General features: G+C 34.3%; 1 protein-coding gene across 5 annotated transcripts in view; it reads right to left on the bottom strand.

The window, feature by feature from the left end:
• The window catches only part of NFAT (nuclear factor of activated T cells 3), a 109300-nt gene that overhangs the window by 6118 nt on the left and 79260 nt on the right, over positions 1 to 23922 (bottom strand). For all 5 annotated transcript variants that reach the window (XM_080174478.1, XM_080174479.1, XM_080174480.1 and 2 more), the window contains 8 exons: positions 4190 to 4243; positions 3624 to 3758; positions 3027 to 3161; positions 2420 to 2473; positions 1966 to 2070; positions 1234 to 1353; positions 782 to 886; positions 261 to 462 (listed from right to left, as the gene is read on the bottom strand). In XM_080174478.1, the coding sequence (XP_080030604.1) occupies positions 261 to 462; positions 782 to 886; positions 1234 to 1353; positions 1966 to 2070; positions 2420 to 2473; positions 3027 to 3161; positions 3624 to 3758; positions 4190 to 4243 (910 nt within the window). The remainder of the gene's footprint in view (positions 1 to 260; positions 463 to 781; positions 887 to 1233; positions 1354 to 1965; positions 2071 to 2419; positions 2474 to 3026; positions 3162 to 3623; positions 3759 to 4189; positions 4244 to 23922) is intronic.

The raw sequence follows: 23922 nt of genomic DNA, 5'->3' as shown, positions 1-23922 counted from the left end.
AATATAAAAAATCAATTTTAGTTTTAAAACTTTTATTATATAAATTTACGGTAGACTACAAAATCACAACATCAAAAGTGAACAAAAATGCAAATGTGCCATAAAATAAAACCTTCAAGGTTGCGTGATTTTTAAAAGCTGTGCTGTGAAAGGTTGCGAGAAGTTTCTAGAATTTGTTTTTCTCTCCCAAGGTTGCGTGATTTTTCCCCCGCCGAAAGAAACCAAAAAATAGTATGAACCCCAAGACTTATTATGTCCCTGATAATCTAAACATCGCTTCTTATTCTTATGATTATGTTGCAAAGAATCCGCAGGTCTGAGCACATGGAGGACATCACCTTTACTGCCGCGTCTGGCCATTGACTGGTTGGCTGTGGGAGTTGTGGGCAGCAGCGTCACGGCCCGAGTCTTGGTGTAGTTCTCATTGATTGCCACGGCTGCCGGCGCGGCCCCACTGCCCTTCTAAAATACGAAAAAAAAACATTTATAAAGAGAGGGATGATTTAATCTTCACCTATTTAAAAAAAACACAGATTGGATTGATACATAATAGACAACCAACTCTTTGATTGCATGCTTTTGCCAGGAAATCGTAACTATGAAGAGTGATAAGTTAAGCATGATTTGAGCTAGTGTACCCCTGAGATTCGAACCAATTACCTTCCTGGCAATGATTGGATGCTCTACAATTATAGGTTGCTAATCACAGATTACAATTATTACTTATATAAATGCTGCGCTTTTTAAAAATCTAGCAAAGATTCCTTAGTACCAGCATTACCTTGGGAAGTTCGACAGGAAGCAGGCTTGCTTGAGGATAACTAGCTGTGTAGGTAAAGCTGTGAGGGTCAGACTGTTTATCTCCACATTTTATATACACAGATACCTAGAGAGATAATTTATTAGATAGATAGTCAGATAGCTAAAATAAGAGATAGTCAGATAGCAAAAATAAGGGATAGTCAGATAGCAAGCTGTGAGGGTCAGACTGTTTATCTCCACATTTTATATACACAGATAAATTGATAGATAACTAAATATTCAGATAGATAATTATATTGTTTATTAGTTAGATAGTCGATCAGATAAATAACTAGCTTGTGTTTCTTCCTCATTTGATTTACAGAGATAACTAGATAGATAACTTTTTAAAAAAAGATTGTCAGATAGATATGGGGGTTAGACTCCACATTTCGCCTTTATGGTCAATCAATTAAAAAAAAAACTAGTTACCTCTACGTCACTGGTTATTTCTTGGTTGACAAAGGGCGGAATTTTGGTGATTAGATGAACTTGGTGGAGGAAATCTTTCTCTGGTTTACAACACTCACTCCATATTGGCTCCTTCTTGTTCTAAATTAATTTTTATTGTAATTTTATCTCGGTTCTAAAGGGATAAGACAATGGCCAATAAATTGTTGTGATTGTACAATCATCCCCAATGACGATACAAAAAATTACCCATTCTGTAGATAAGTGGTTGAAACGTTTGAATACTCAACTTAATAAACAAACCAATAAAAATTTACTAAGGTCCCCAAAGTTGTTAAGCTCACTAATAACAATGTTAAAACAAATTTAGAAACTAGTGTACTAAACAGCAAATTGTCCCCTCTCTCTCTGGAATTTTATACTGGTGTAATATACTTTTTAACTTAACAATATCATTTTTTATAAAGCCTTGTATTTTTTGCAATATTATTACACTTTAATTCCTTATTTTTCTAAATTAAATTATAATTATAAATCATAGACCATTCTTTTAGAGGTCCTAGGGGCTATACAAATAACAAAAAAATCTTTAAAAAAATTGAATTTGATAGGGTTCTTTCATATGGGTCAACTTCGTGTTCGAGGGAGATGAAACAAGTTTGTTACTAAAATGGGTAGGTATAGAATCCCTAAAAAATATGTATCAGAATCAAACTAATTAAATTTTCCATGAAACGTAAAAAGAAACTTTACCTTTACAGTATAAGAGAAGACGATCATAGTTTCTTTGAGGAAATTTTTCCCAATGATCCACAATTCTCCCCCACCTTTCACTGGAGAACTAGTTGTACTCATTCTGATGGCCAAAACAACAGTTCACAATTTTAATAGCGAAGTTTCAATATAACTTTGTCTGTCCGTCCGATGGTTCTATATGCAGAGTTTCTCCCGTTGCATAGTGGGATAGAGGGCTATCTTTTTATTTGAAGGTTATGCAGAATTCTGAGCGTATTACAATTACGTTTAAAAATCCGTAAAGTATCAAACACTTTAGTTAGGTCCAAAGAACACAAATCAAAATTCAAAGCACAGTGAAATAGACAGCCAAAAATTTACTTTTCTGATAGAATCAGAAAGAAGATAACATAATAAAACTATTTTTTTTTAAATTTATAAAAGCTGTATAAGATATGACTGTTGTTTTCCTTTGAATTTCAGGTAAACCAGGTAGCTGGGTACAATTTATCACATTTGAGACCACCTAGATTAAAAATTAAGATAGTTATATTAGATTGATAGATAGATACATAGATAAACAGATAGATTAATATACAATACATGTAAAGATTGTTGTTTAGTTAGATATATAGATACATTTTAAGATTTAAATCAAAGTATGAAAATGTATGATCTATGCCCAGAAAATTTTTAAATAACGCTCGGCAACAGGGCATAACCCAAAATCTGAACCATTTGGTTGCTTTAAAACATTAGAAAAAGGTTTAGACATCCCAGGGATCCATAATAGTGATAAGACAATGGCCGATAAATTAATGTAAATCGCCAATGATGATAACCAAATTTACCCTTCCTGTAGATTACAATTAGTTGTTGAAACGATTGGATACTTAATTTACCAATTAGTCAAAGTCCCCTAAGTTGTTAAGCCAATATATAACAATATACGTTATAATAAAACTTTGGGGACTAGTACAATAAACAGTCCAATCTCCCCGCCCTCCCAGAACATTCGATTAGTTTGTTAAGCTTTAGCTCAAGATAGCTGACGTCTAATTAAAAAAATATATTTGTACCTGTAAAATTTCTTCATCTCCATTGTTAGTGGTAAGCTTGACTCTAAACACAAGACGACATTTTGTGGACTTTTTCTTGGTCGTCTTCCAGTTTTTGTGCTTGGGAAAACGGGCCTCTACGTCAGCAAATCTTTCCTAAAAATTCAGGGATAAGACTTTGGACGGTAATGTAATGTAAACCCCCAACCGTGATTAACAGAATTAACCTTCGTGTAGATTAAATTATTGTTTAAAGATCGGGCACTTATATTTTGTACAGACAAACAATACAAGTTTAGAAACCCATAGTTTTCAAGCTTACAAATTGAAGAAAGTGTTTATACAATTTGGGGGTTAACATGTAATTTACAATCTCCTTCCTCATGTAAATTGGACTTTAGTAATTAGTATTAACAAGGCCGAACAAAGAAATTTTAGATCAGTGTTTCAAAATAAATATCAAAAGCATATCTTAAATTAATCAATCCAGAGAAATAACTTCACTATTCAAACAATCAAATCTACCTCATAGTTTCAGGAAGCTTCACTATAAGGTAGTAAGGTTTTTTTTCTACAGCTTACGACTCTTCATTTACATATCCGCAGACAACAGCTTACCTTTAATATTCCAACACAGTCGCAGACGAGAACCTTCTCTCTGCCGGTGTCCATGGTGACCTCAATAACGTCGGTTCCCGCGATTTTTTTCTCTTCACAGGGGTACGAGTTCTTGCCAGTGACACGGCAAGCCTGAGAGATGAATAATTTCTATATTTTAAAAGCACTAGCGGCTGCGCATCTTGACTCAAGTGGGTTAGTGGGTTAGCCTAAAACATGCCCATCAATAAGGATTTCCCAAGTTTTTATTTTTAAGGGTTGGGTATATATTTTCTCAGGACCCCATCTTATAAAGGGGGACTTCCTAACCACTCCCAAATTTCTTTAAAAATAGCCTAAACCAAGTGCCTAAACAAAAATTCCTTTAGGATGTACATGTACCAACCGGCTTAACATACATAAAAAGTTTGATGCCTTGAGTTTTTCATTTTGAGGATTTTACATGTTGGGTGCGTAACCATTCGTCCTACTTGCATTAAAAGTAGTCTACAAGGGGGTTGGGGGGAAGTAATACCCCCCCCCCCCTACCCTATTCCAAAGAATAATTTAGAATATAGAATTTCCTGGTAGAACATATGGGGGGAGACTTTGCCACCATCATTTCCAATGAATATTTGAACCTGAAACAAAAATAATGGGGTATTAAAAAATATAGAAAAATTTTTTATAGAAAAAATAGTAAACTATATCTAGGCTATAAATTTTTCTTTCTTTATAATTAGGTTGGGCCGGATATCTGTCCTCCGTTCGATATCCGGAAAATTACCGTATAACTGGATATCCGGCATTAAAAATCAGCCAGATATCCGGCCAAACTGGTATCCGGTCCAACCATACTTTATATTAACACAGAAACTTTGCAAAAAATTAAATAAGTCAATGCAATCATTAGTTTATCTTCAATTTTCTGAAGATTTACTGCATACTGTGTATAGTCCTTTCCACGACATCCCTCCATAAGGAGCGATTCTTCGTATTTTTCACAGTAGCTTTTCTCCTATTTCTAGCCCCTGCGGGGGGCTCTAACCCTGCGGGGCCAATTACCTAACCCTTTGGGGCAATCACCTAACACAATATAACCTAACCTAACCTAAAATAACCTATAAAAAGCCATTTTAAAAATGTGTGTGCGAATGGGGCGTTTGTCCATATTTAGGTATGGAGACCGCTCTTCTATGAGTACTACTAAAACCTAATTTTAATGCAATACACATAGACACTCTCATCGTCGGTTCGTTTGTTTAGAATGCTTAACCCTCTATTCCCACAAGTATAATACGAATTTGGTTGAGCTGGTGGAAGCTCAACAAAAGACCCACGCGAAGTATTATGTTGCTTTAACCTAAGAATAAATGGTTGGTTTTGATATTCGATCAGAATTATATAAGTATATTAAGTATTAAGGAAGGAAAATGTTTTTATAAAGTGTATTTATATTACAAGTGCATAAGTTAAGTATGAAAATATTTACAGGATAAGTGTTAAAATTATAAGTAGAGTAGGACAGAAATGTGCCCTAAGTCCCAAGCAGTGAATTGTGCTAAGTGTTAGAGTTCTAACATAAGGCCTGAGCTCAATTCATGCTAAGTACTAAGGGGCCTAAATTTAAACTACAATGCATGCCAAACAACTAAGTCATTACCTTTTTAAAGCCAGAAAGAGAAGTTGATGGTAGGAGAGTTAGTAAATAACTGAATAAATTCAAGAGGTACATGCTATAACATTAGCTCTGGACCAGGATTTTAGTGTTTGTCTGTGCAATTAAATATCTGTGTGTTAATATGTGACGTAAATCAGGCATAGTTGTAGGCATACATATATGTACTGGATGTTTATATGATTACATTAACTATAAACATAATATCTTTAATAAACATATACTATTAGCAAATCACATACAGATTACCATGAATAGGCTTTCGTTACCTATATATGGTGTCATATAGGTAGAAACAGGCCTATGAATGCATAAATTGATACAAATAATGCCTTGGGCCTAGCTAAAGTAATTGTGTCTTGCCCCTGAGTGCTACTAGTTAATTGCAGGGCACGTGTCAATCAAAGGTTCATAATATGATCTATATAGTGTTGATTTTATATCAAGCATAGATAGATAGTTGTGGATGCGAAGCATTTCTGTAAAAGTCTCATATGTACGTTCAAAGAATTTGAAAATTGAGGATCGCATCTCCAATGGGGGTAAGTTGTTAAAAAAGAAAAAAGAGAAAAAGAAAAAGTTTAGTAGTCCCAGTATATAGGCATATATAATAAACTATAAATGTATTCCAAGCTAAGTTAAATACGCTTTCCATTAAGGAAGTATGATTTGCGTATCTTCATAGCTGGGTATACAAGATGATAAACCTCCCAAATAGAATACATTCTTTTCTTGAGGGGTTTAGTTTTATCTAACTTTGTCACATCAATAAATGTTTTTGCATTGGTTGTTCTGGATAGTTCAGCTTCTTCTGATGATGAACTAGGTGGTGAAGTGCTCTCGTTCGAAGTGTAGGTTGAGGTTGGGGGTGAGGTAGATATGTAGCCAAGGGCGTCCACTTGTGCTACCTCGTTCCCATTCTCGTCCAAGGTGATTGAGTGATTTTCCAGGTCATAGTAGAGTTGGTTGAGGTCATCGGTAGAGAGGGATAGTGTGCTGCTGGAGCTGGTGTCACTATCGGTCTCCACTCTACTATCTTCTCTGGTATTCAGGGCTGAATTTAACAAGAAATTCCTGATGGTGATGGACAGGTTCTCTGAGAATCCATCATACTCAGGTGTGGTGATGATGTTGTTGTTCTCGTCTATTGTGTCAAGGTGTTGACAAGAACACAACCGCAATCCGTCCAAGGTAGGGTGGTGGTAGGGCTCCAATACTCCATGATCATCTAGGTTATCTCCAGGCTGGTCCATGGTAGATCCTAAAAAGAGTTAGTGCGCGTGCTCCAACCGGTTCCTTGGGGTATCCTGGCTATGGTAATCTAAACAAAAGAAGTTTTAATAATCTTTTATTAATCCTTTTATCCCTGGGATATTCTAGAAATTCTTTCGTTAAAGATAGACCTATAATGGATTGGTTAGTTATCTCTATTTCTGTTAAATATAACTGTTTCCTGAATATAAACAATATTTTATATAAAAATGTATAAGTACAATTAGTATTTACATATCGTATTATTTTCTTTGGTTACATTACTCGTATATATGTAAAAAAATATAAGATTTTACTAACAAAAGTTGGTAACCCTTTGTTTGTATATTTTGTATATGTACATATGGTTTATACCATTGTTGGTATTAGCCGTATTTATATTATTTTTAACATGAATAAATTTTAATCATTTTAAAGACTAATATCTTACATTACGTCGCTATTAAGTGTACCTTTTAAACTTAATATCTATAAAATATATCGTTCGACGTCCGTAATTAAATTTTACGTAACAATAAGTTGTCAACCCTTTGTTTATGTTTGGGCGGTCAAAAGTGATAGGGGTTGGATTTGAGCGAGGTTATAAAAAGCTGGCGGCCCAGTAATTATGCTCATTTATATAATAATTGTCCTTGCGAGCGGAGCTTGCGTTCGAGTGTTTAATTTTACCGCTAAATTCCAAGAGAATTTATATAAAAGTGATAAAATATAGTAACCCGTTTGTTTTATAGGAATGTTTTCATGTTATAGATTGTTGATGTGCTCATTATTGCATTCGTTAGCCATTATTTAAGACCCAAGAATCTTATATTTCTTCGTCGATAAGACCTTTATCACTGTATTTTTAAACGAAAGTGGGTTTGAAGCAATATGGGTACATCTTCAATATATGACAATTTTGTTCTATATAATATTTGTAGTTTTGATAGGACATATCTGAGTCAGCAAGTAAATTGACGTACCTTGTTTTGGTTACGTTTCCCGTCTGCAAAAGTTAAATTCGTTCATCGTAAACAAAACTTATAATGACACAGATATATTCCATCATTCTACTTGTTTTAACTTTTGATTACAGCGTCCCCTTTGTATAATCAAAACTTATTTGTGTCCTGATTCAAATTTTCTAAAACAATTTTTTACTATAGGTTTTAAAATAAGATTTTCTTTTTTACGTAATTCAATTATAATGACGTTAATTGATAGATTATTTACGTTACGAGTAACTCAACCATATTATATAAAAAAATGATCGCTTACAAAAATTATATTTAGCTAGCTTTATCTAAAGTGTTTTTTTTTTAAAACATCATTGAAGATATTCAGATTTAGCTAGTACATAAGTTTTTAATTGCTTGATACATCATAATGAATATGTTTTTGATAGCTCAGCGGTAGCTATTTTTAAGCGTTGAATCATGCAAAATTAATTACATATTCTTTAACTTAATTGAATCTAATAAAACAAAGTTTTAATGTTTAAATAGCTTAACGATAGCTATTTTCAAGCGTTGAGTCATGTAAGATTAATTACATATTCTTTAACTTAATTGAATCTAATAAAATAAAGTTTTTAATGTTTGAATAGCTTAACTATAGCTATTTTCAAGCATTGAATCATGTAAAATTAATTACATATTCTTTAATTTAAAGAATTTTACTTTTAGATGATAAATCAAAGTTTTAATGGTTAGGAGGTTCAACCATAGTTGCTTAAAATACAAAAATATTCGTGTGTACAGTCTTTTTCATAAAATTAACTTTACTATATTGCCTTTCAGAATCACTAGTCCTCTATTTTAAATTTACATTCGCTCATAATGTATGTGCCTGACAGCCTGGACGCGCATCAGAATATTAAGGAGAGATTCGAGGAATCAATGAGGGCGGCTGCGGCCACTCTCGCCAATTCCTCGTTTCTTGAAAATTCCTTAGACGACTCGAGTTCAGTGTACAGCGACCAGTCTGGGATGCCAAGCCTTGCTGATGTCGATGACTATGGGGGCACAAGTACTGTAGAGTCCGAAAGGGATCAAGGGGAGATGTTCGGCAACGAGCATCTCTCACTGATGCTTAGTAGAACGATACAAATCATCTGGTCTCTCCTCAATTCGGTGATGCAGAACTCCTGCGGTGACATTGGTGACGATGTTGCCGGAGGTGATTCTGGGTCTGCCGAGTTGGGGAGAGACCAGAAGACGAGTCTGGACACCTTCAACATGGATGGCTTAATTAACATGTTGTTGGGTTTAGCCTTGTTTTCATGTGCTCTTATAGTGGTCTTCTTCGGCGCTGTAGGGCTTGAGACTCTTACACGTATTGACGACACCTCAGACAGGTCGCTGGCTCGCTGGATAAGAGATGTATGTATGCGCCTCCGAAACATAGGCGTCAGGACCATTGAGCTTCTCCACTGCAGTAACAGGACCAACAGGACTAGAGCTGGGGCTATGTCGCCAACTGCGGAGCCGTCGGACACCATGTATGAAGCCGCGTCCTCTGAGATTGATGATATTCTGTCGGATACACAGGTGAGTTTTCTTCTGTTGTATATTTCTTTTTTTTGTTTTGTATAATTTTTTTTTCTAGCCACCCGTTTTGTCTAATAAAGCATCATGTTGGTGTATGGTTGTTCTGTCCTATTCTCACTTCCTCAACATTGACTTTCGGCTCTTCCATATATATCGCTCACCGTTTGTCGTCGTTTTATGTCGCCAGAGAAATCTGCTCGGTTACCGCAATTAAGTTGAGATACCAGTTAACATTTACTAAAATCTTAAGTAGCAACCTAATATTATTTCCCTCTGGGAAAATTAAGAGTTTGCTCGTGCCGTACGTTTCTCATTGGGGTTTAAATGTTAGATCAAGGCTTTAATGTTTTCCTTTTGTTTTAGGCTCCCTCTGCTAGTCCATCGACTCCAGCGGAAGTGAGGTCCAGGATTGGCCTGTTTGCCGTACACTGTTTGTCTGCTACTGAGGATCGGATTACTGGAAGAAGTGTGCCTGTGGGCTTGGAAACCTCGACGGGAAGTCCTGGCTTCCGTCCGTTGATTGTGGATCAAACAGAGCGTTTACATGTAAGTATCCATGCTTTAGTTTTCTATTAAATTTCAGAAAGAGGCTGCATATTTGTACACGTATCTAGAGGTATTTGCAACTAAAATTCTTTTATTGGTAGAATGTTAATCTTAAAATGTATGGTTGCATAAGCATTTTTGAACCGATCTAAGATTTTAATTCTAGTATAAAGTGGGTTGAATTGCTACCTAATCATATAGCTTTACAGGATTTTAGGCATTCTCATTTCCTGATTTTCCTAGACTCATTGTTGGTATTGCGATTAAACTAATAAGATCTATTATATTTTAGGCGACCAACTCAGTTAATCTGGAGGAACACTATACAAACATGCTAAGGTTTAGCCCACCCAATTCTGGAGGGTCTGCAGAAGGATCCAGCTATAGTTCATCCCTATGCTTGAGTCGAATTGATTCCCCATCTGCAGCGGACCTTTCAGCGGTAAGTTTGCTACATTCATTTAATATTATTAGTCGCCAGAACTACGTGACATGAGGTAAGGAAGTTGGTGACTTTAGCTATGCGTATTTACAATAAGTCATTTTAATCATGGTGCTATTTCAGTTCCCTTGGTTAGCATCATGATTTTAGCAGAATTAATAAAAATTTTCTAAAAGTATCAAGGCTGCTCAATTATATATATGGGTAGACATTATTATATTTCTCCCTGATTATTTGTTAAGATTTTCTATTTTCACTAATATTTACTTCCCTATTTTAGGAAGCGGAAAATACCCTTCCTCTGGTGAACGTGTTCGAGATCGATATACCATCCAGCCAGTTCGGTTCCATGGGTAGTGAGATTCGGTTCCCATTGCCAGAGAGAGTGGTTGGAGGTTTAGAGCGGCTGCGCCTTACAGTCGAGACTCCTACCCCATCTCTTCCACCAGAGACTGCCTCAGAGACTGCTAGCCTGACCTCAATTGTGCGTTCGTCGGATAACAGCAGAGAGGAGTCCGATGCTGAAGGTGTCCCTCGGCGACGGGGTTCTGCTGGCCCTAAGCGTACGCGTTGAAGTGGCGAATGTTAGCTTGGTCATAGACATTGTAAATTTTATTAGACAAAGACTGCTCAGACACCTGTGACAAAATTCTTAATCTATGTAACTAGTCGAAATAGTGATTACTATTCAGTAAAATATTAAACGTTATGACTTTCATACTGTACAAGACCAAATAATTTACACCATTGTTATTTTGTTATACCATTACATGTTAGCTTGTAAGGGACCTAGTATGTAAGGAAATGTTGGTATAAGGTTGTATTTTCTTTCCCCTAATTTAAAACTACGTGTAATCTCAATTACTTTCGTCCTAGTTGAACTAAATTTCTTTCCTCAATATTATACTTACAATTTTAATTTCAGCCTTATATCACAATTTATTCATTCTTGTTAGCTTTAAGGGTTATGTATATAGATATTTAATCGAACTTGCGCCTCAGTACCTTTTCTCTGATCTTTTCATTTATATCCATCCCTGTGCATTAATCGTGAATTTTAATTGTGCTGTGATATATATATAGGACCTGTAAATAGCATATATTTTTTGTAATCAATATCTTAAGTAAACTGAAGGACTGACATTAGCCAAAGCTATCCAAATATGCGTATTCAAGTACTTGTAAGAGAGATATGTAAAGACTGTTTGTAAATTTTAATATTTGAGCAATTAAAGTAGTTTCATGGATCGGGTAATTTCATTAAGGAAGATTATTTAACTTATTAAGGTTTAGAATATATATCATTCCTCTTCAAAACTATAGAACTTTACATCCCTTTAATTCTTACTACAATAACCGTAAAACTTAAGTTTCGGGGTAAAATTTTCTTAGGTCTGTCATTAAGGTTAAATCTAAAGTTTTTTTTTTTATTTCCACTAAATAGAATTTTCCTAATTCAAGTAGAGTCGTTGATAGGCGGTGTGCCTATATATATATATATATAAGTTTTTGCATTTATTGCTCAATTATTTTTAATGATCTCGGAATTTTTCTTATGTGCCAATATACAGCTTAAGTCCAAAAAAATGTTAACTAAATTTGTTAAAACTTGTCAGAAATCTTTCTTATTATCACAATTTTGTTTTTCAAAGATTTTTGTTAAATGAAAGTTTATATTCTGTTTTCGAAATTGTCTTAACTTTATAATTTTCACCAAAGAGAAATATTTGTCAAAATTTTTATACCTTTTCTAAAGATTATCTACTTTTGTTAAAATAAATATAGAGATTTTTAAGTAACATACATAACTTGTTAATTACTGGTTTAATATATGTTGTATAAAATTACGTAGCTTACTCTATAAGCGTTACTTGTTTGTTTGTCACGTTAATAGTGATAATAATTAAATTAAATTGTTACCTTTAGGAAGCGTTTAGCTTAGTTTTAAAGCTTGCTTATTTTATAACAATTAAAAATGAGTAATAATATTACCTACTATGTTCTTTTGGTATCATAGTTACTATATATGTGGTTTATTTTCTTACCATTTCTATCATTACCCTTTTAGATAACTCATATAATAATAACGTGGAGATTTTTATAAGAAACATACAAGAATACAAGTACAATATTGTATAGGTAACTACGAGAGTATTATATTTTCCCGTTTGGCAAGGTCTTTTATATCATTGGGAATGTCCGTTAGTCTTTCCATCTGAATGCCTTAGAAGTTAAGTCATAGGAAACATGTTAACTTGTATATTTATCTAACTATTCTGTTTGAGTTTCTAGGTCGATAACTAGCGGTATGCGCGGCGGGGTGACCTCTCCGGCCGTAGATTACCGTTAGGTTATGATGATGTGCGTCTGGTCGTTGAGGGACAAGCGTTCTACCGCGTATACGCAAGCTCCTCTGAAATGCTCTTAATATTCTTTTCAAGAGTCTGACTAGGAATGTAGTGATCCTGTCTAATATTATAACCATGATAATTGTTATTGATACGTATATAGCTATTTCTTCTATATGAGCGAAGATAGTTCTAATGGTCAACGGTTCTTTAGGTTTTGGTGGGCACAGTGCTTCTGACGCAAATGGTAAAGTTCGTGCCGTGGTCTGTCGGTCATATCCTAATGCGAACTGTGCTATTGTATCTCCTAATGTGAGATTATATGATCCTCCTGTTATAATAAAAGGAGTGGATGTAATAGTTATTGATGCATTCTCTAAACTGCGATTAGTATTTTCGCTCAAGCTAGTAAAGACAATTCCATCTTGCACATGAGTGTAGGGATAAGTCTGTTTTGCCAAAGGGCAGTGCTTGGTTATCAATGTTTCATTAACGCTAAGTAGTCCTTTAAGGCACTGGTCAGCTTCAACCGGTAGATAAGCGTTATAATAAGATTGTCTGTAAACTCTTTTGGTTTTATCTAAGTAATAAATGGAATCGATATAGCACTCATCAAAAGGAATTGGTGCGTATCTGTAGATTTTTATTGGCTCAGAACTTAATTCCATGGATAGGATGGTGGTGAATGATGTGGTACCACCACTTAAACGACTTTGGACTTCCAATCCAAGATTATGAGTATGGTCCAAGTTAAGTTCTTGCCTTACAAAAGTTTTAATAGAGTCTGTGATGTCTGTCTTTGCAAGATCTTGAATTAGAGTAAGTCTGAAGTTCAAGTCTGCTTTAAGATCTTCTAAGTTCGTGATGGCTAAGTTGCTCAAGCTATCAACATAAGAGTATTCTGCTGTTTGCACAAAGTTAGCTGCTTTGGCATGAAGGATTATACCACTTACAATTTGTGGTACTATCTCCGCAAGCAATAACTGTGTAAAGTCAAACTTATCATGATCTAGCTTATAAGAAAGCTTATTTACGTTATTAGTCACTTCAATGCGGTTAGAACTTATTAAAGGAGTTATGGTTTCAATAGCTTCCTTGATGTTGCGAATAAGTTTTATTACTTCATTAAGCAAGTCCTTAATCTTTTTGGTATATAACTTGCCTATAAGTTTAGTTTGTGCTGAAGTGAATGTGCGTCCGTCGTAGCTAATGTCTACTTGATTCTTCAGGCCATCATAGATTGCTATTTCAGGCGCTGTATTGTCTACAGATATATCAACTTGAATGGATCGAATTGCTACAGCTGTGTAGCCTATATATTCTCCACTTTGATAGTGAGTGGGTATCAAGTCTGTCATTGTGTCTGCTGTTGTACTATAGTAGTACATACTTAGTATTATTAATATTATCTTAGAATACATTGTTAAACAGTTAAGTTTATTTACTAGATGCTTATATCCACAATCAAAAGCTATTTTTCTGACTGGTACACTTACACTAATAGTTAAGGTCTTCACTGCTTGGAGTTCTATGATAAACTGACTTATTTTTCCAAAGTCTATTTATTATCCCACTTTCGCTACTGCTAGATCCTGAGTGGGCGTTTCCGGTTTCTAACTATAATTAAAGTTTTTGACATATTTTTTTTTTGTATGTAGATTGGTTATAAGCTTAATAACTAATCAAGTTCATCTCAATTCAAGGCATTTATATATAGGTTGTCTAATAATGTTTTTATGCTTGCGTGATTTACACAAAAGTATTAGATATTTTAACTTTTAACTCAATTTTGTATATATTGGGTTACGCAGTGACATGCGTATAATTGTACAGTTTGTATTACTCGTTTGACTCTGTTTAGATTATACAGATTCAAAACTTATACATATACAATTTTCCTTTTATTATATATTTTTGTGTATAAATATTTTCGAAGGGATCGACTTATTTAGTCGACATGTATTGTATATGGTTGGTCTCCCCCTGTCAAGAGAGAAGACGTAAATTTTACCACTGGATATATAACCTTGAGTGGGAAAATTCTACATAAATTATGATATCTCTGTTATTAGATTAGAATAACATGCTATTATATTGTTCCCGAGTTTACAGGGTAAACGGAAATGCAAGTGATTGTTATTGGATTTGATTTATATCTCTCGAAATCTGATATTATAATTTATGTTTAACGTTTTATGGATATGAATTCTGTACGTGTGCCGAATTATAGGCTTTGTATTAATTAAGTTTGCGTTTTGTTATGATGATAGTCATTATGTTGCTTATTTGTGCGTAAAGGAATGACTTGTGCACATATTTTATTTTTTTTTGTCGCAGATTTTTGCTTTGGCCAAACTTGTAAGCGGAAGCGTCTCGCTTAGTTAGTTATCTTTTAGTCCATGACTTTATTGTAAGACTTTATAATTACTCTTTTGTATTCTCTATGAAAGTGTCAAAATATTAGCCAATTGGTTTGAAACTCTTTAATTTTGAAAGGGTATTTAACTTGTCTGTATTTATATCAGATCTCCTTTCAACCATGTTTATTTTGAACACTTGCAATTTATTAATATGTGAGAGGGTATGTGTGATATTAGGATTGGTCTCACGTGGAAAGTATTTAGTTAATTCCATGAATTTTCTGTAAGTTTACTTTTATATATATATTTTTTTTTGTGATTTTTAGTTGTAATTTTATTTTTAATATTTAGCAATTAAAACATGTTTTGGCATCTTTTTTAAAATAGATATAGGGGAGTTTTATTATTTAAACTTTTAAATATCCCTGTTTTATCAAAAATTGCGTAAGCATATAATATTGCGTAAGGAAAGAAGAGCAAAAGTGTTCCCTTCTTATAGTATGAGCTATAATTAGTTCATATGGTTTATAACTTTAAATATTTTATGGCATTATTATTAGTTGTGTTGTTGTTATAACAGCTCAAATCTATTTGGTTAGAATTGTAAAATACCTGTTATTCATTTGTTGACAAGATGCATTGGTATTTGGGTTATATTATAGTTCTGAAGGAATTTTCGCTTTAAGTTTTAAAGTTTTAAAGAAGTCTGAGTACAATATGCAAGAAAGAAAAACTTAATTTTGTTTTGACTGAAATTTTCTTTAAGAGTAGGCAACGGTTTTTGCTTAATTTCTAGATCTTTAAATAAAATCATTGATGGGTGAAATTGTGGCATATCACAATATATACTGTTATTGTGTTTTCATAATAAAAGTATGAAAAGTATAGTTTTGTTCGTACAGACCTTAATCAATTTTGTCTTTATCACTATTATATACAAATTGGACATACCTTTGTCGCAATACGGTTTTGGGCATATATTTCAGTCATTATTAAAGGCTGATGGGTTAAGTGTCCGAGATGTGTTTCTTAGACTTAATATTAACTGCAAGGTTAATTGGGAATTATAATTCATAGGGTTTTCGAGGTGATCAAAATTTAAATTCAAGCGATTCAATACTGTTTTTCCTTGCTTGCAAATGCAATGATAAGTTTGGTATCTTATCACCAGGGGTGATATAGTATTGTATGCTTATATAAAGATTAGATCAGGTGGTAAAAGTGGTTTGTGAGTTCTAATACTGCAGTTTATAATAAGACTATTACATAAAAGCTAGAGGTGGTACTAGCTTTATTTGACAGGGTTATTTTACATGTCAATGTGCTAGTTAATTCTACCAAAATTGGTCCAATTGCCAAACTTTCATAGTGTCCTCTAAGTTTCACCGTTGTGCTAGGATTGAGACAAAAGTTCATCCAACCCGAAGGTATAAGTGAGTTCGAATGTGCTATTGGTTCATTTATGCCTATTGTTGTGAATATGCGCATAAAAAGTTTTTTTTGTAAAACTGTAAGTCCATATATCTTTTGAAAACTGCTATGCTTGTTTTCAATTTGTACTGCAATAGACATGTAAATCTAGAACCAAGGAAAAGTTACAGCTTTTCAAGGTAAGTGAAATTTTCTCAAACTAAATTTTCTTTTATGTGCGTATTCTCCACAACTTTCTTCAGAATATTCAAAATATATGTTCAGTAATTCTGACTTCGTTTTTTTTTAAATAGTTCAATCAATCTAATGATGCTCCCTAAGTATACTGGGCTCCTGGGGTGGAGTGTACAGTCTAGGTCATGTCCTTAATATATATTTTTGTTTTACAATTTTGTCTTGTCTGTCTTAGGGTGAGTTTTAGTGTAAAGTTTGCTTCACAAGTAATAATAGTCTTTTAGACAAAGTCCCAGTGGTATTTTGGCACTGTTGATTGTTCAGGATCTTTTCTTTTGTCTACACGTGAATGTATGAAGATTTTAGAATTATGCTATAAAATATCAGCTATATTATTATTCAAGTCTCTCTCTCTCTTTTTTTTTGTGAAAAGTATTGTGTGAAATTTTCAATCTTGACCATACACCTTAACCTAATTTCTACATCATCATCTATATGTTCAATGAGTTTACTGTATTCAGGAGTAGATGAGACTGGAGTTTTATTTAGCATTAAGATGATAATCAGATTAAGATCACTCATGATATGTGAGTGCCCTGTTTGACAGCTGTATGAATTAAAGTGTATATATCAGCTTAATAAGTTAATCAATGTAATAATTGATTTTGTGTTTCAGATTGGTATAAGAGTGTCATTGGGTTGGCTACTAGTAACTAGAGTGATCTAATTAATAGCTGGCGTGTTTCGTGCTATGGCAAGTTGATCCAATTCGTCATCAGATTCGTCTACTTCTGGTAGCATAGGTAGTCCATATATGAATGATCCTGAGAAGTCAAAATCAACGACTACCTCTCTGACAATAGATTGGTCGCTGGACTCTATGTAACCAGTGATAACTGTGTTGGTGATAGTGTGATCGGAGTTGTTGATTATTAAGGCTCTGCCACTGAGTTGTCCATCATCATTGATAATGAGTTGTGTTTGTCCAGGTAAGATTTTGATGCCTGCATTTTCGTTTGAAATATGATCGTCGCTGAGGATTACTTGTGTTCCAGGTGCTAGGTTGAAAAAGTGGTTGATATTCATTACTATCACTTGGGTTTCTTTAGCTTTGATCTTTTTAACTACTCCTGTACAGAGCTGGAGCTCAAGTTCAGAACAGAAGATACTGCTCAGCGGTCCTTCAGGGTGAAGAATAGAATACAAACACGGTGCTAACCGGTATTTGTCTGTGACAGGCGTCCATGTTAGCTGTAGGCTTCTAATACCATTTAGTCCAATTATCATAGGTGCGACATCCTCATGGTTTTCAGCTACAATTGAGAAGGGAATTGGATAGTGACGGCTTGAGAATGATGTGGGGCGAATCATGAGAGTTACTTCTCTGGGTTCGGGGATCTTGTGATCTGCACGTGTAACTGGTAGATCATGACTTTCTTCCAGCTGATTTTCATCATCGTTCATTACTATACCGAACAACTTGCTATAGTACCTGGCTGATATGATATTTTTATCTGTTGTTGAGTCAAGTAAAGCTGTCATGCGTACATCATAGTCATATTTACAATCTATTTCTTCTGGCATACAACCAGAGCAATGAAGGTACAATTTTCTTTCTTCCTCTTTTGCTGGTGTAGTGTTATCTCCTACTTGATCTTTAGGCTCATTGGGAACTATTTCTGCTGTGGCAGCTGTGATTCCACTGAGGTTACAATCTTTAGATGATTCCTCAGCATTGGCTTTAGCCCAGTCTTCATATGTTTGCCTGAAGACACCACTAGGTCTCACCTTACCACTATGGTATAATTCCATCATGGCTGGCCTTCCAGGACATAAGTGTCGAGAATGGTATAACTCTTTACCATATGTCTTATAACAGTTTGTACAGAAAGCTGATGTCATTACAGTTGGGTATAATCGCCCTGTATCATCACATAGTAATCTGCATCCATCAGATATGTCATGAGAATATTGTCCACACGCTACACAGTAGCGTCCAGGTGATAACCTATAAGAAGCCTGATAATCCCGTTTGGTATTCCTCTGAGAATGCCTGTCCCTGTTATCCCTGTGATGAGGTTTGGGATTGGGTGACTTTGTAGCCATTTCTTTAACGGTGGATTTTCGTCTATGATAATTTGAGATGGCCTCTATTTTGGCAACTTGTCTGTCTCTATAGTTAGCTCTTCTCTCTTTAGATTTCGAAGTGTTGGTGGTGTGGATTCTCTTGTGTTCTATACTCGTTGTACAGTTTGTGCAGAGATGCCTTCCAACTTCAAGTGAGCCACTCGTATTAGGTCTACCAAGTTGTATTGTGTTCAGTTTCTGCGAGAGTAGAAGTTCTTCTGCTGGTTCTGCTACTCTTGTCCGCCTGTGGGAAACAGTTTTCCATGAGTCTGATAAGTTAGCTTGTGTTGCTAGTGAGGCCAGAGATATCGCATTCACCTCAGGGCTCATATTCCTGTTGTCAATTTGTTCTGACTCTTCTAAGTTAGATATTTGTATTTCCTCATAAGCATCGGAGTCTCTAATGTCTGTAGTAGCTGAAGGGGTGTTCATACCAGGTGTTGTCGAGCGTCCCCGACAAGGAGTGGTTTCCTTACCAGCTTCATCATCCTGCTGGCCTTGCTTGCGGGCAGATGACATGATAACAGTTGTAAAGTCTTAGAACTAATTGTAAGTTCTTTTTAGATGCCAGTGGAATGTTGTACTATTTTTATGATAAAAATAGCGGAAGTTCGAGATGATTACAAATAATGGGTATAGTTATTGCTTTAACTTGTGTTTAGCTATAGATGGGTATGATATATGCTTCACCTATAGTTGTTTCTACGTCGTATATACGTACGTGTGAGCTTTTGATTGATATTCTAAAGATGTGCGCTAATGCACCCTTATCCTTAATTAGGCTCAACTGTAGAAACACTCCTACTTAACTTTTATATAGTTTTATTTATGGAGTCAATTTGAGCTAGTTAGCTATTCAAATTGGTTATTAAGTTAAGTAATGTTTGCAGCGGAGTTAATTTGGGTATGCTTATATACTATCACAAATTAACTTTTAGTTTGCTCAGGAGTCGACTTTCCTAGCAAATTATGGTTGTCGAGAAAAGAAACAGCAATTTATAATCCTTGTTGAACTCTTACTTCACTCCAAGGATATGTGTTTATAGCTTACGATCTACTTATTCCTGTAAGGCTATTATGAATATAACTTACTAAGGTTCACTCCCAAAGGATCGTCTATATTCTAATAATATTGCAACAATTTTGCCTGAATGTCAAAGATCTCGCCACCTCTTACTTATAGTTGTATTAGGGGTTTCCTTACAATCCTATAACGTAATTTGCGCAAAATTGGGGCTTCACTTATGACTTCAATTCTTATAACTGTAGTGGGATATACAATTTAGATATTCCTATATTTATATATGTAGAGATTGTTTTCAAAATTATCTGACCGGATGTAATCTAATTATAATTAGTAGTATTACAATATTCAAGTGCAAGTTTACTCTGAGGAAGTGTGAGATCCTACACTGGGTGGCCAACCTAGAATGTGGAGGTTGTCAATCAAACTTCAAAGGAGCCTATCAACTTTGAATTAAGCAATACTTATTCTTCTTTTTCTGAAAACTAATCTGACTGATTTTAGTGCACCTTTTTTCTAACTTATCTAAAAGTAATTTGTTAGGTTATAAAAATTCTGGGCTATATGTAGACACACTTTTATGTTACTTGGTTATAGTCTATGTGCTAGTAAGCCTAAGTAAACATACGTTTCTCGATATAAAATTTTATGATTCCGGATTTTTAAAGACAGTAGGGTACTTTTCCGTAGTACTTCTGCTACTTCTTTTAGAGACGTCCTACTCTCCCAAGGTAGGCTGCTGCAACCTCCTGCTGCGTTTGGTGTATAGAACTTTGTCTCTTAAAGTGTGCTATTCAGTACATATAGGGCCTATATTGTTGACTATACTTTTATATCACTAATGGTCACTATCACTAGTAATTAACTTGTCTTCACTTTCACTGCTGAATCCTGGTGGTACATGAAATAGAAATGTTAGCATTAGCAAAGTGAGTAAAAATTTAGTTTTCATGTCCTACTTATTGATGAGTGAACTGTTTATTGTATCTATGTATGTGTTTGTAAGGAACATACAAACAAAAGATTTTCTAAGTTAAGATTGAATTAAAAACTTTCTAAGTCAAAATAAAATAGAATCACTCTAAGTCCAAAGTTGGAAAATTTTGACTAAGTCCAAAAAGTTTCTAATGAAATTATTCTAAGTACAAAATCAATAAATTTTGGCCTAGGAAAAATCAAAGATTATCTTAAGTACAAAAGTTAGCAAATTTTGACTAAGTCAAAAAAAAATTTTTTTTTTAAAATTATACCAAGTACAAAATCAGTGAATTTTGACTAAGTCCAAAAATCTTTCAATGAAATCATGCTAAGTACAAAAATAGTGGAATTTTCTTGAGACAAAAGAAATAGAATTACTCTAAGTCCAGACGTGGAATATTTTGTCCGAGATGAAATTTCCTAACAGTTCATTCACAAAGCTACTTTAGAGATTGCCTATAAGTCAAAAGAAGTAGAATCGCTCTAAGTCCATTATTGGAATATTTTGACTAAATGCAAATCTCGCTAAGTTAAGGATTTTAAAATTTATAAAGTATTAGAGTGTTAGAATTATCCTTCACCAAAAGAAGTAGAATCTCTCTAAGTCCATAATTGGAATATTTTGGCTAAGACAAAAATACTCTAAGACAAAATTTTCTTTTAAGTGTGGAAAATGAAATTTGTTAATCTAGTTGGAAAAATCGTAATTATTACAAGTCCGAAATTTTTGGTAAATTTCCAACCAAGTTCACAATTTCATAAAAATTACTATAAGTCCAGAAATTCGAGATTCTCTCTGTAACAAAAGAAATAGAAACGGTGCTAAGTCCAAAAGTGGAATATTTTGCTCAGAGTCTCAGGAATTATTTCTCTGATTGCATATAGCAATTTGTCTACACTTATATCATTCCAACCGATCGATGTTGAGAATATCTTTGAGACTTTGAAATATTTTGTTTAACTCAGAATTTTAGAGGCGATAATTATTTTGATACATCCGCATATAAATCAGAATTGCATTAAGAATATAAGTCCTAGGCATGTATAAGTAAGTGCAAATCTCAGAAAATCGGTTCTAACGGCACCAAAGTATTAGTACAGTTTAACTTGTGTATAAATGCTACAAGTTTGTAATAATCTTTTGGCCCTTTACTACGACTCAAGAGTACTAACTGCTTTCGGCATATTGTTTCAGAAACATGGCTCCAAAGACAATATGTATCCCAACTAACAGCGTTTCCCGTGTTCTATAGGATTTGCTCCTAAGTTTTCATTTAATAAGGCAGTTCAAAATGGTCCTTTACAAATAGTATTTTGATAGCTTATAAATGAAAAGTTACTCCATGCTTGATTCTTAATAAGTTCTGGTTTAAGTATCAAAGATTCAAGTATTTCAACACTTAGAGAATTTTCGAATAAGTAAAAATCATACTAAGTCCGAAGATTTATATATATACTCCGCCACCTAGTACAACTCCTAAATTTCAAAATTCTGACTAAGTCCAGAAATCAAAATTTTGCACATAGCTCAATCATAGATTATTCCAACCCAAGTGTTTTACTAAAGAGAGGCGGACATGGAGGTGCCGGTGTGCTGGTATTCTCTAGGGCCTCTAGAGTGTCAACCAGTGCGAGTGTCCTTATAGGGCGGCGACCAATGGCCACAAATATGCTAGCATTCTCTAGGGCCTCTAGAGTGTCAGCTAGTGCAACTGCTCGTACACGAGGCTCTCAATTGCATTTGTGTCGTGCCTTTCAGTCCCTATCTCTTCAAACGCCTCATAGTCCTAACCTTGCTCTCAAATAGTATCACAGGTTTTGGTAAATCCGATTTTGCCATAGCTACAATTATTCGATTTTGGTAAAAATACCTGCCTTAGGCGGTTCGGGTACGGTAAGGAAAAAAAGAAAAAAAAATTTATGAAGTAAAATTTTCCTAAGATACAACCGGTAAGTTGCACCATTGTGTGTGCGAATGGGGCGTTTGTCCATATTTAGGTATGGAGACCGCTCTTCTATGAGTACTACTAAAACCTAATTTTAATGCAATACACATAGACACTCTCATCGTCGGTTCGTTTGTTTAGAATGCTTAACCCTCTATTCCCACAAGTATAATACGAATTTGGTTGAGCTGGTGGAAGCTCAACAAAAGACCCACGCGAAGTATTATGTTGCTTTAACCTAAGAATAAATGGTTGGTTTTGATATTCGATCAGAATTATATAAGTATATTAAGTATTAAGGAAGGAAAATGTTTTTATAAAGTGTATTTATATTACAAGTGCATAAGTTAAGTATGAAAATATTTACAGGATAAGTGTTAAAATTATAAGTAGAGTAGGACAGAAATGTGCCCTAAGTCCCAAGCAGTGAATTGTGCTAAGTGTTAGAGTTCTAACATAAGGCCTGAGCTCAATTCATGCTAAGTACTAAGGGGCCTAAATTTAAACTACAATGCATGCCAAACAACTAAGTCATTACCTTTTTAAAGCCAGAAAGAGAAGTTGATGGTAGGAGAGTTAGTAAATAACTGAATAAATTCAAGAGGTACATGCTATAACATTAGCTCTGGACCAGGATTTTAGTGTTTGTCTGTGCAATTAAATATCTGTGTGTTAATATGTGACGTAAATCAGGCATAGTTGTAGGCATACATATATGTACTGGATGTTTATATGATTACATTAACTATAAACATAATATCTTTAATAAACATATACTATTAGCAAATCACATACAGATTACCATGAATAGGCTTTCGTTACCTATATATGGTGTCATATAGGTAGAAACAGGCCTATGAATGCATAAATTGATACAAATAATGCCTTGGGCCTAGCTAAAGTAATTGTGTCTTGCCCCTGAGTGCTACTAGTTAATTGCAGGGCACGTGTCAATCAAAGGTTCATAATATGATCTATATAGTGTTGATTTTATATCAAGCATAGATAGATAGTTGTGGATGCGAAGCATTTCTGTAAAAGTCTCATATGTACGTTCAAAGAATTTGAAAATTGAGGATCGCATCTCCAAAAATACGAAGAATCGCTCCTTATGGAGGGATGTCGTGGAAAGGACTATACCGAATTTTTCTTTTAAAACCAAAAATGTTATTAATATATATTTGTTAAAAGTACACAAACAATAAAATAGAGAAATTTTCTTATTAACATTAGATAGAGAAAATATTCTATGAAAATATATAATTATAAAAACAAGTTCGACTATATCAAAAGTTAGCGAACCTATCATAAAGATATAACATTTTTTACGATTATTAAAATATTGTATGACAGATAATGTAAAAAAATCGCCGGTAATTTAACTTTTTTAAAACATGTGTTTAAAATCTGCCGGTAAACAAAGCAGATGCAGTAATTCAACTAAAAGACTAGCTGACATTTTCTAG

The sequence above is a fragment of the Acartia tonsa genome, chromosome 10 (genome assembly GCF_053477335.1).
Source record: "Acartia tonsa isolate MP-2025a chromosome 10, ASM5347733v1, whole genome shotgun sequence".
Taxonomy (NCBI): Eukaryota; Metazoa; Arthropoda; class Copepoda; order Calanoida; family Acartiidae; genus Acartia; species Acartia tonsa.
The sequence above is the reverse complement of the archived record's forward strand: the minus strand, read 5'-3'. Positions and strand labels throughout refer to the sequence as shown.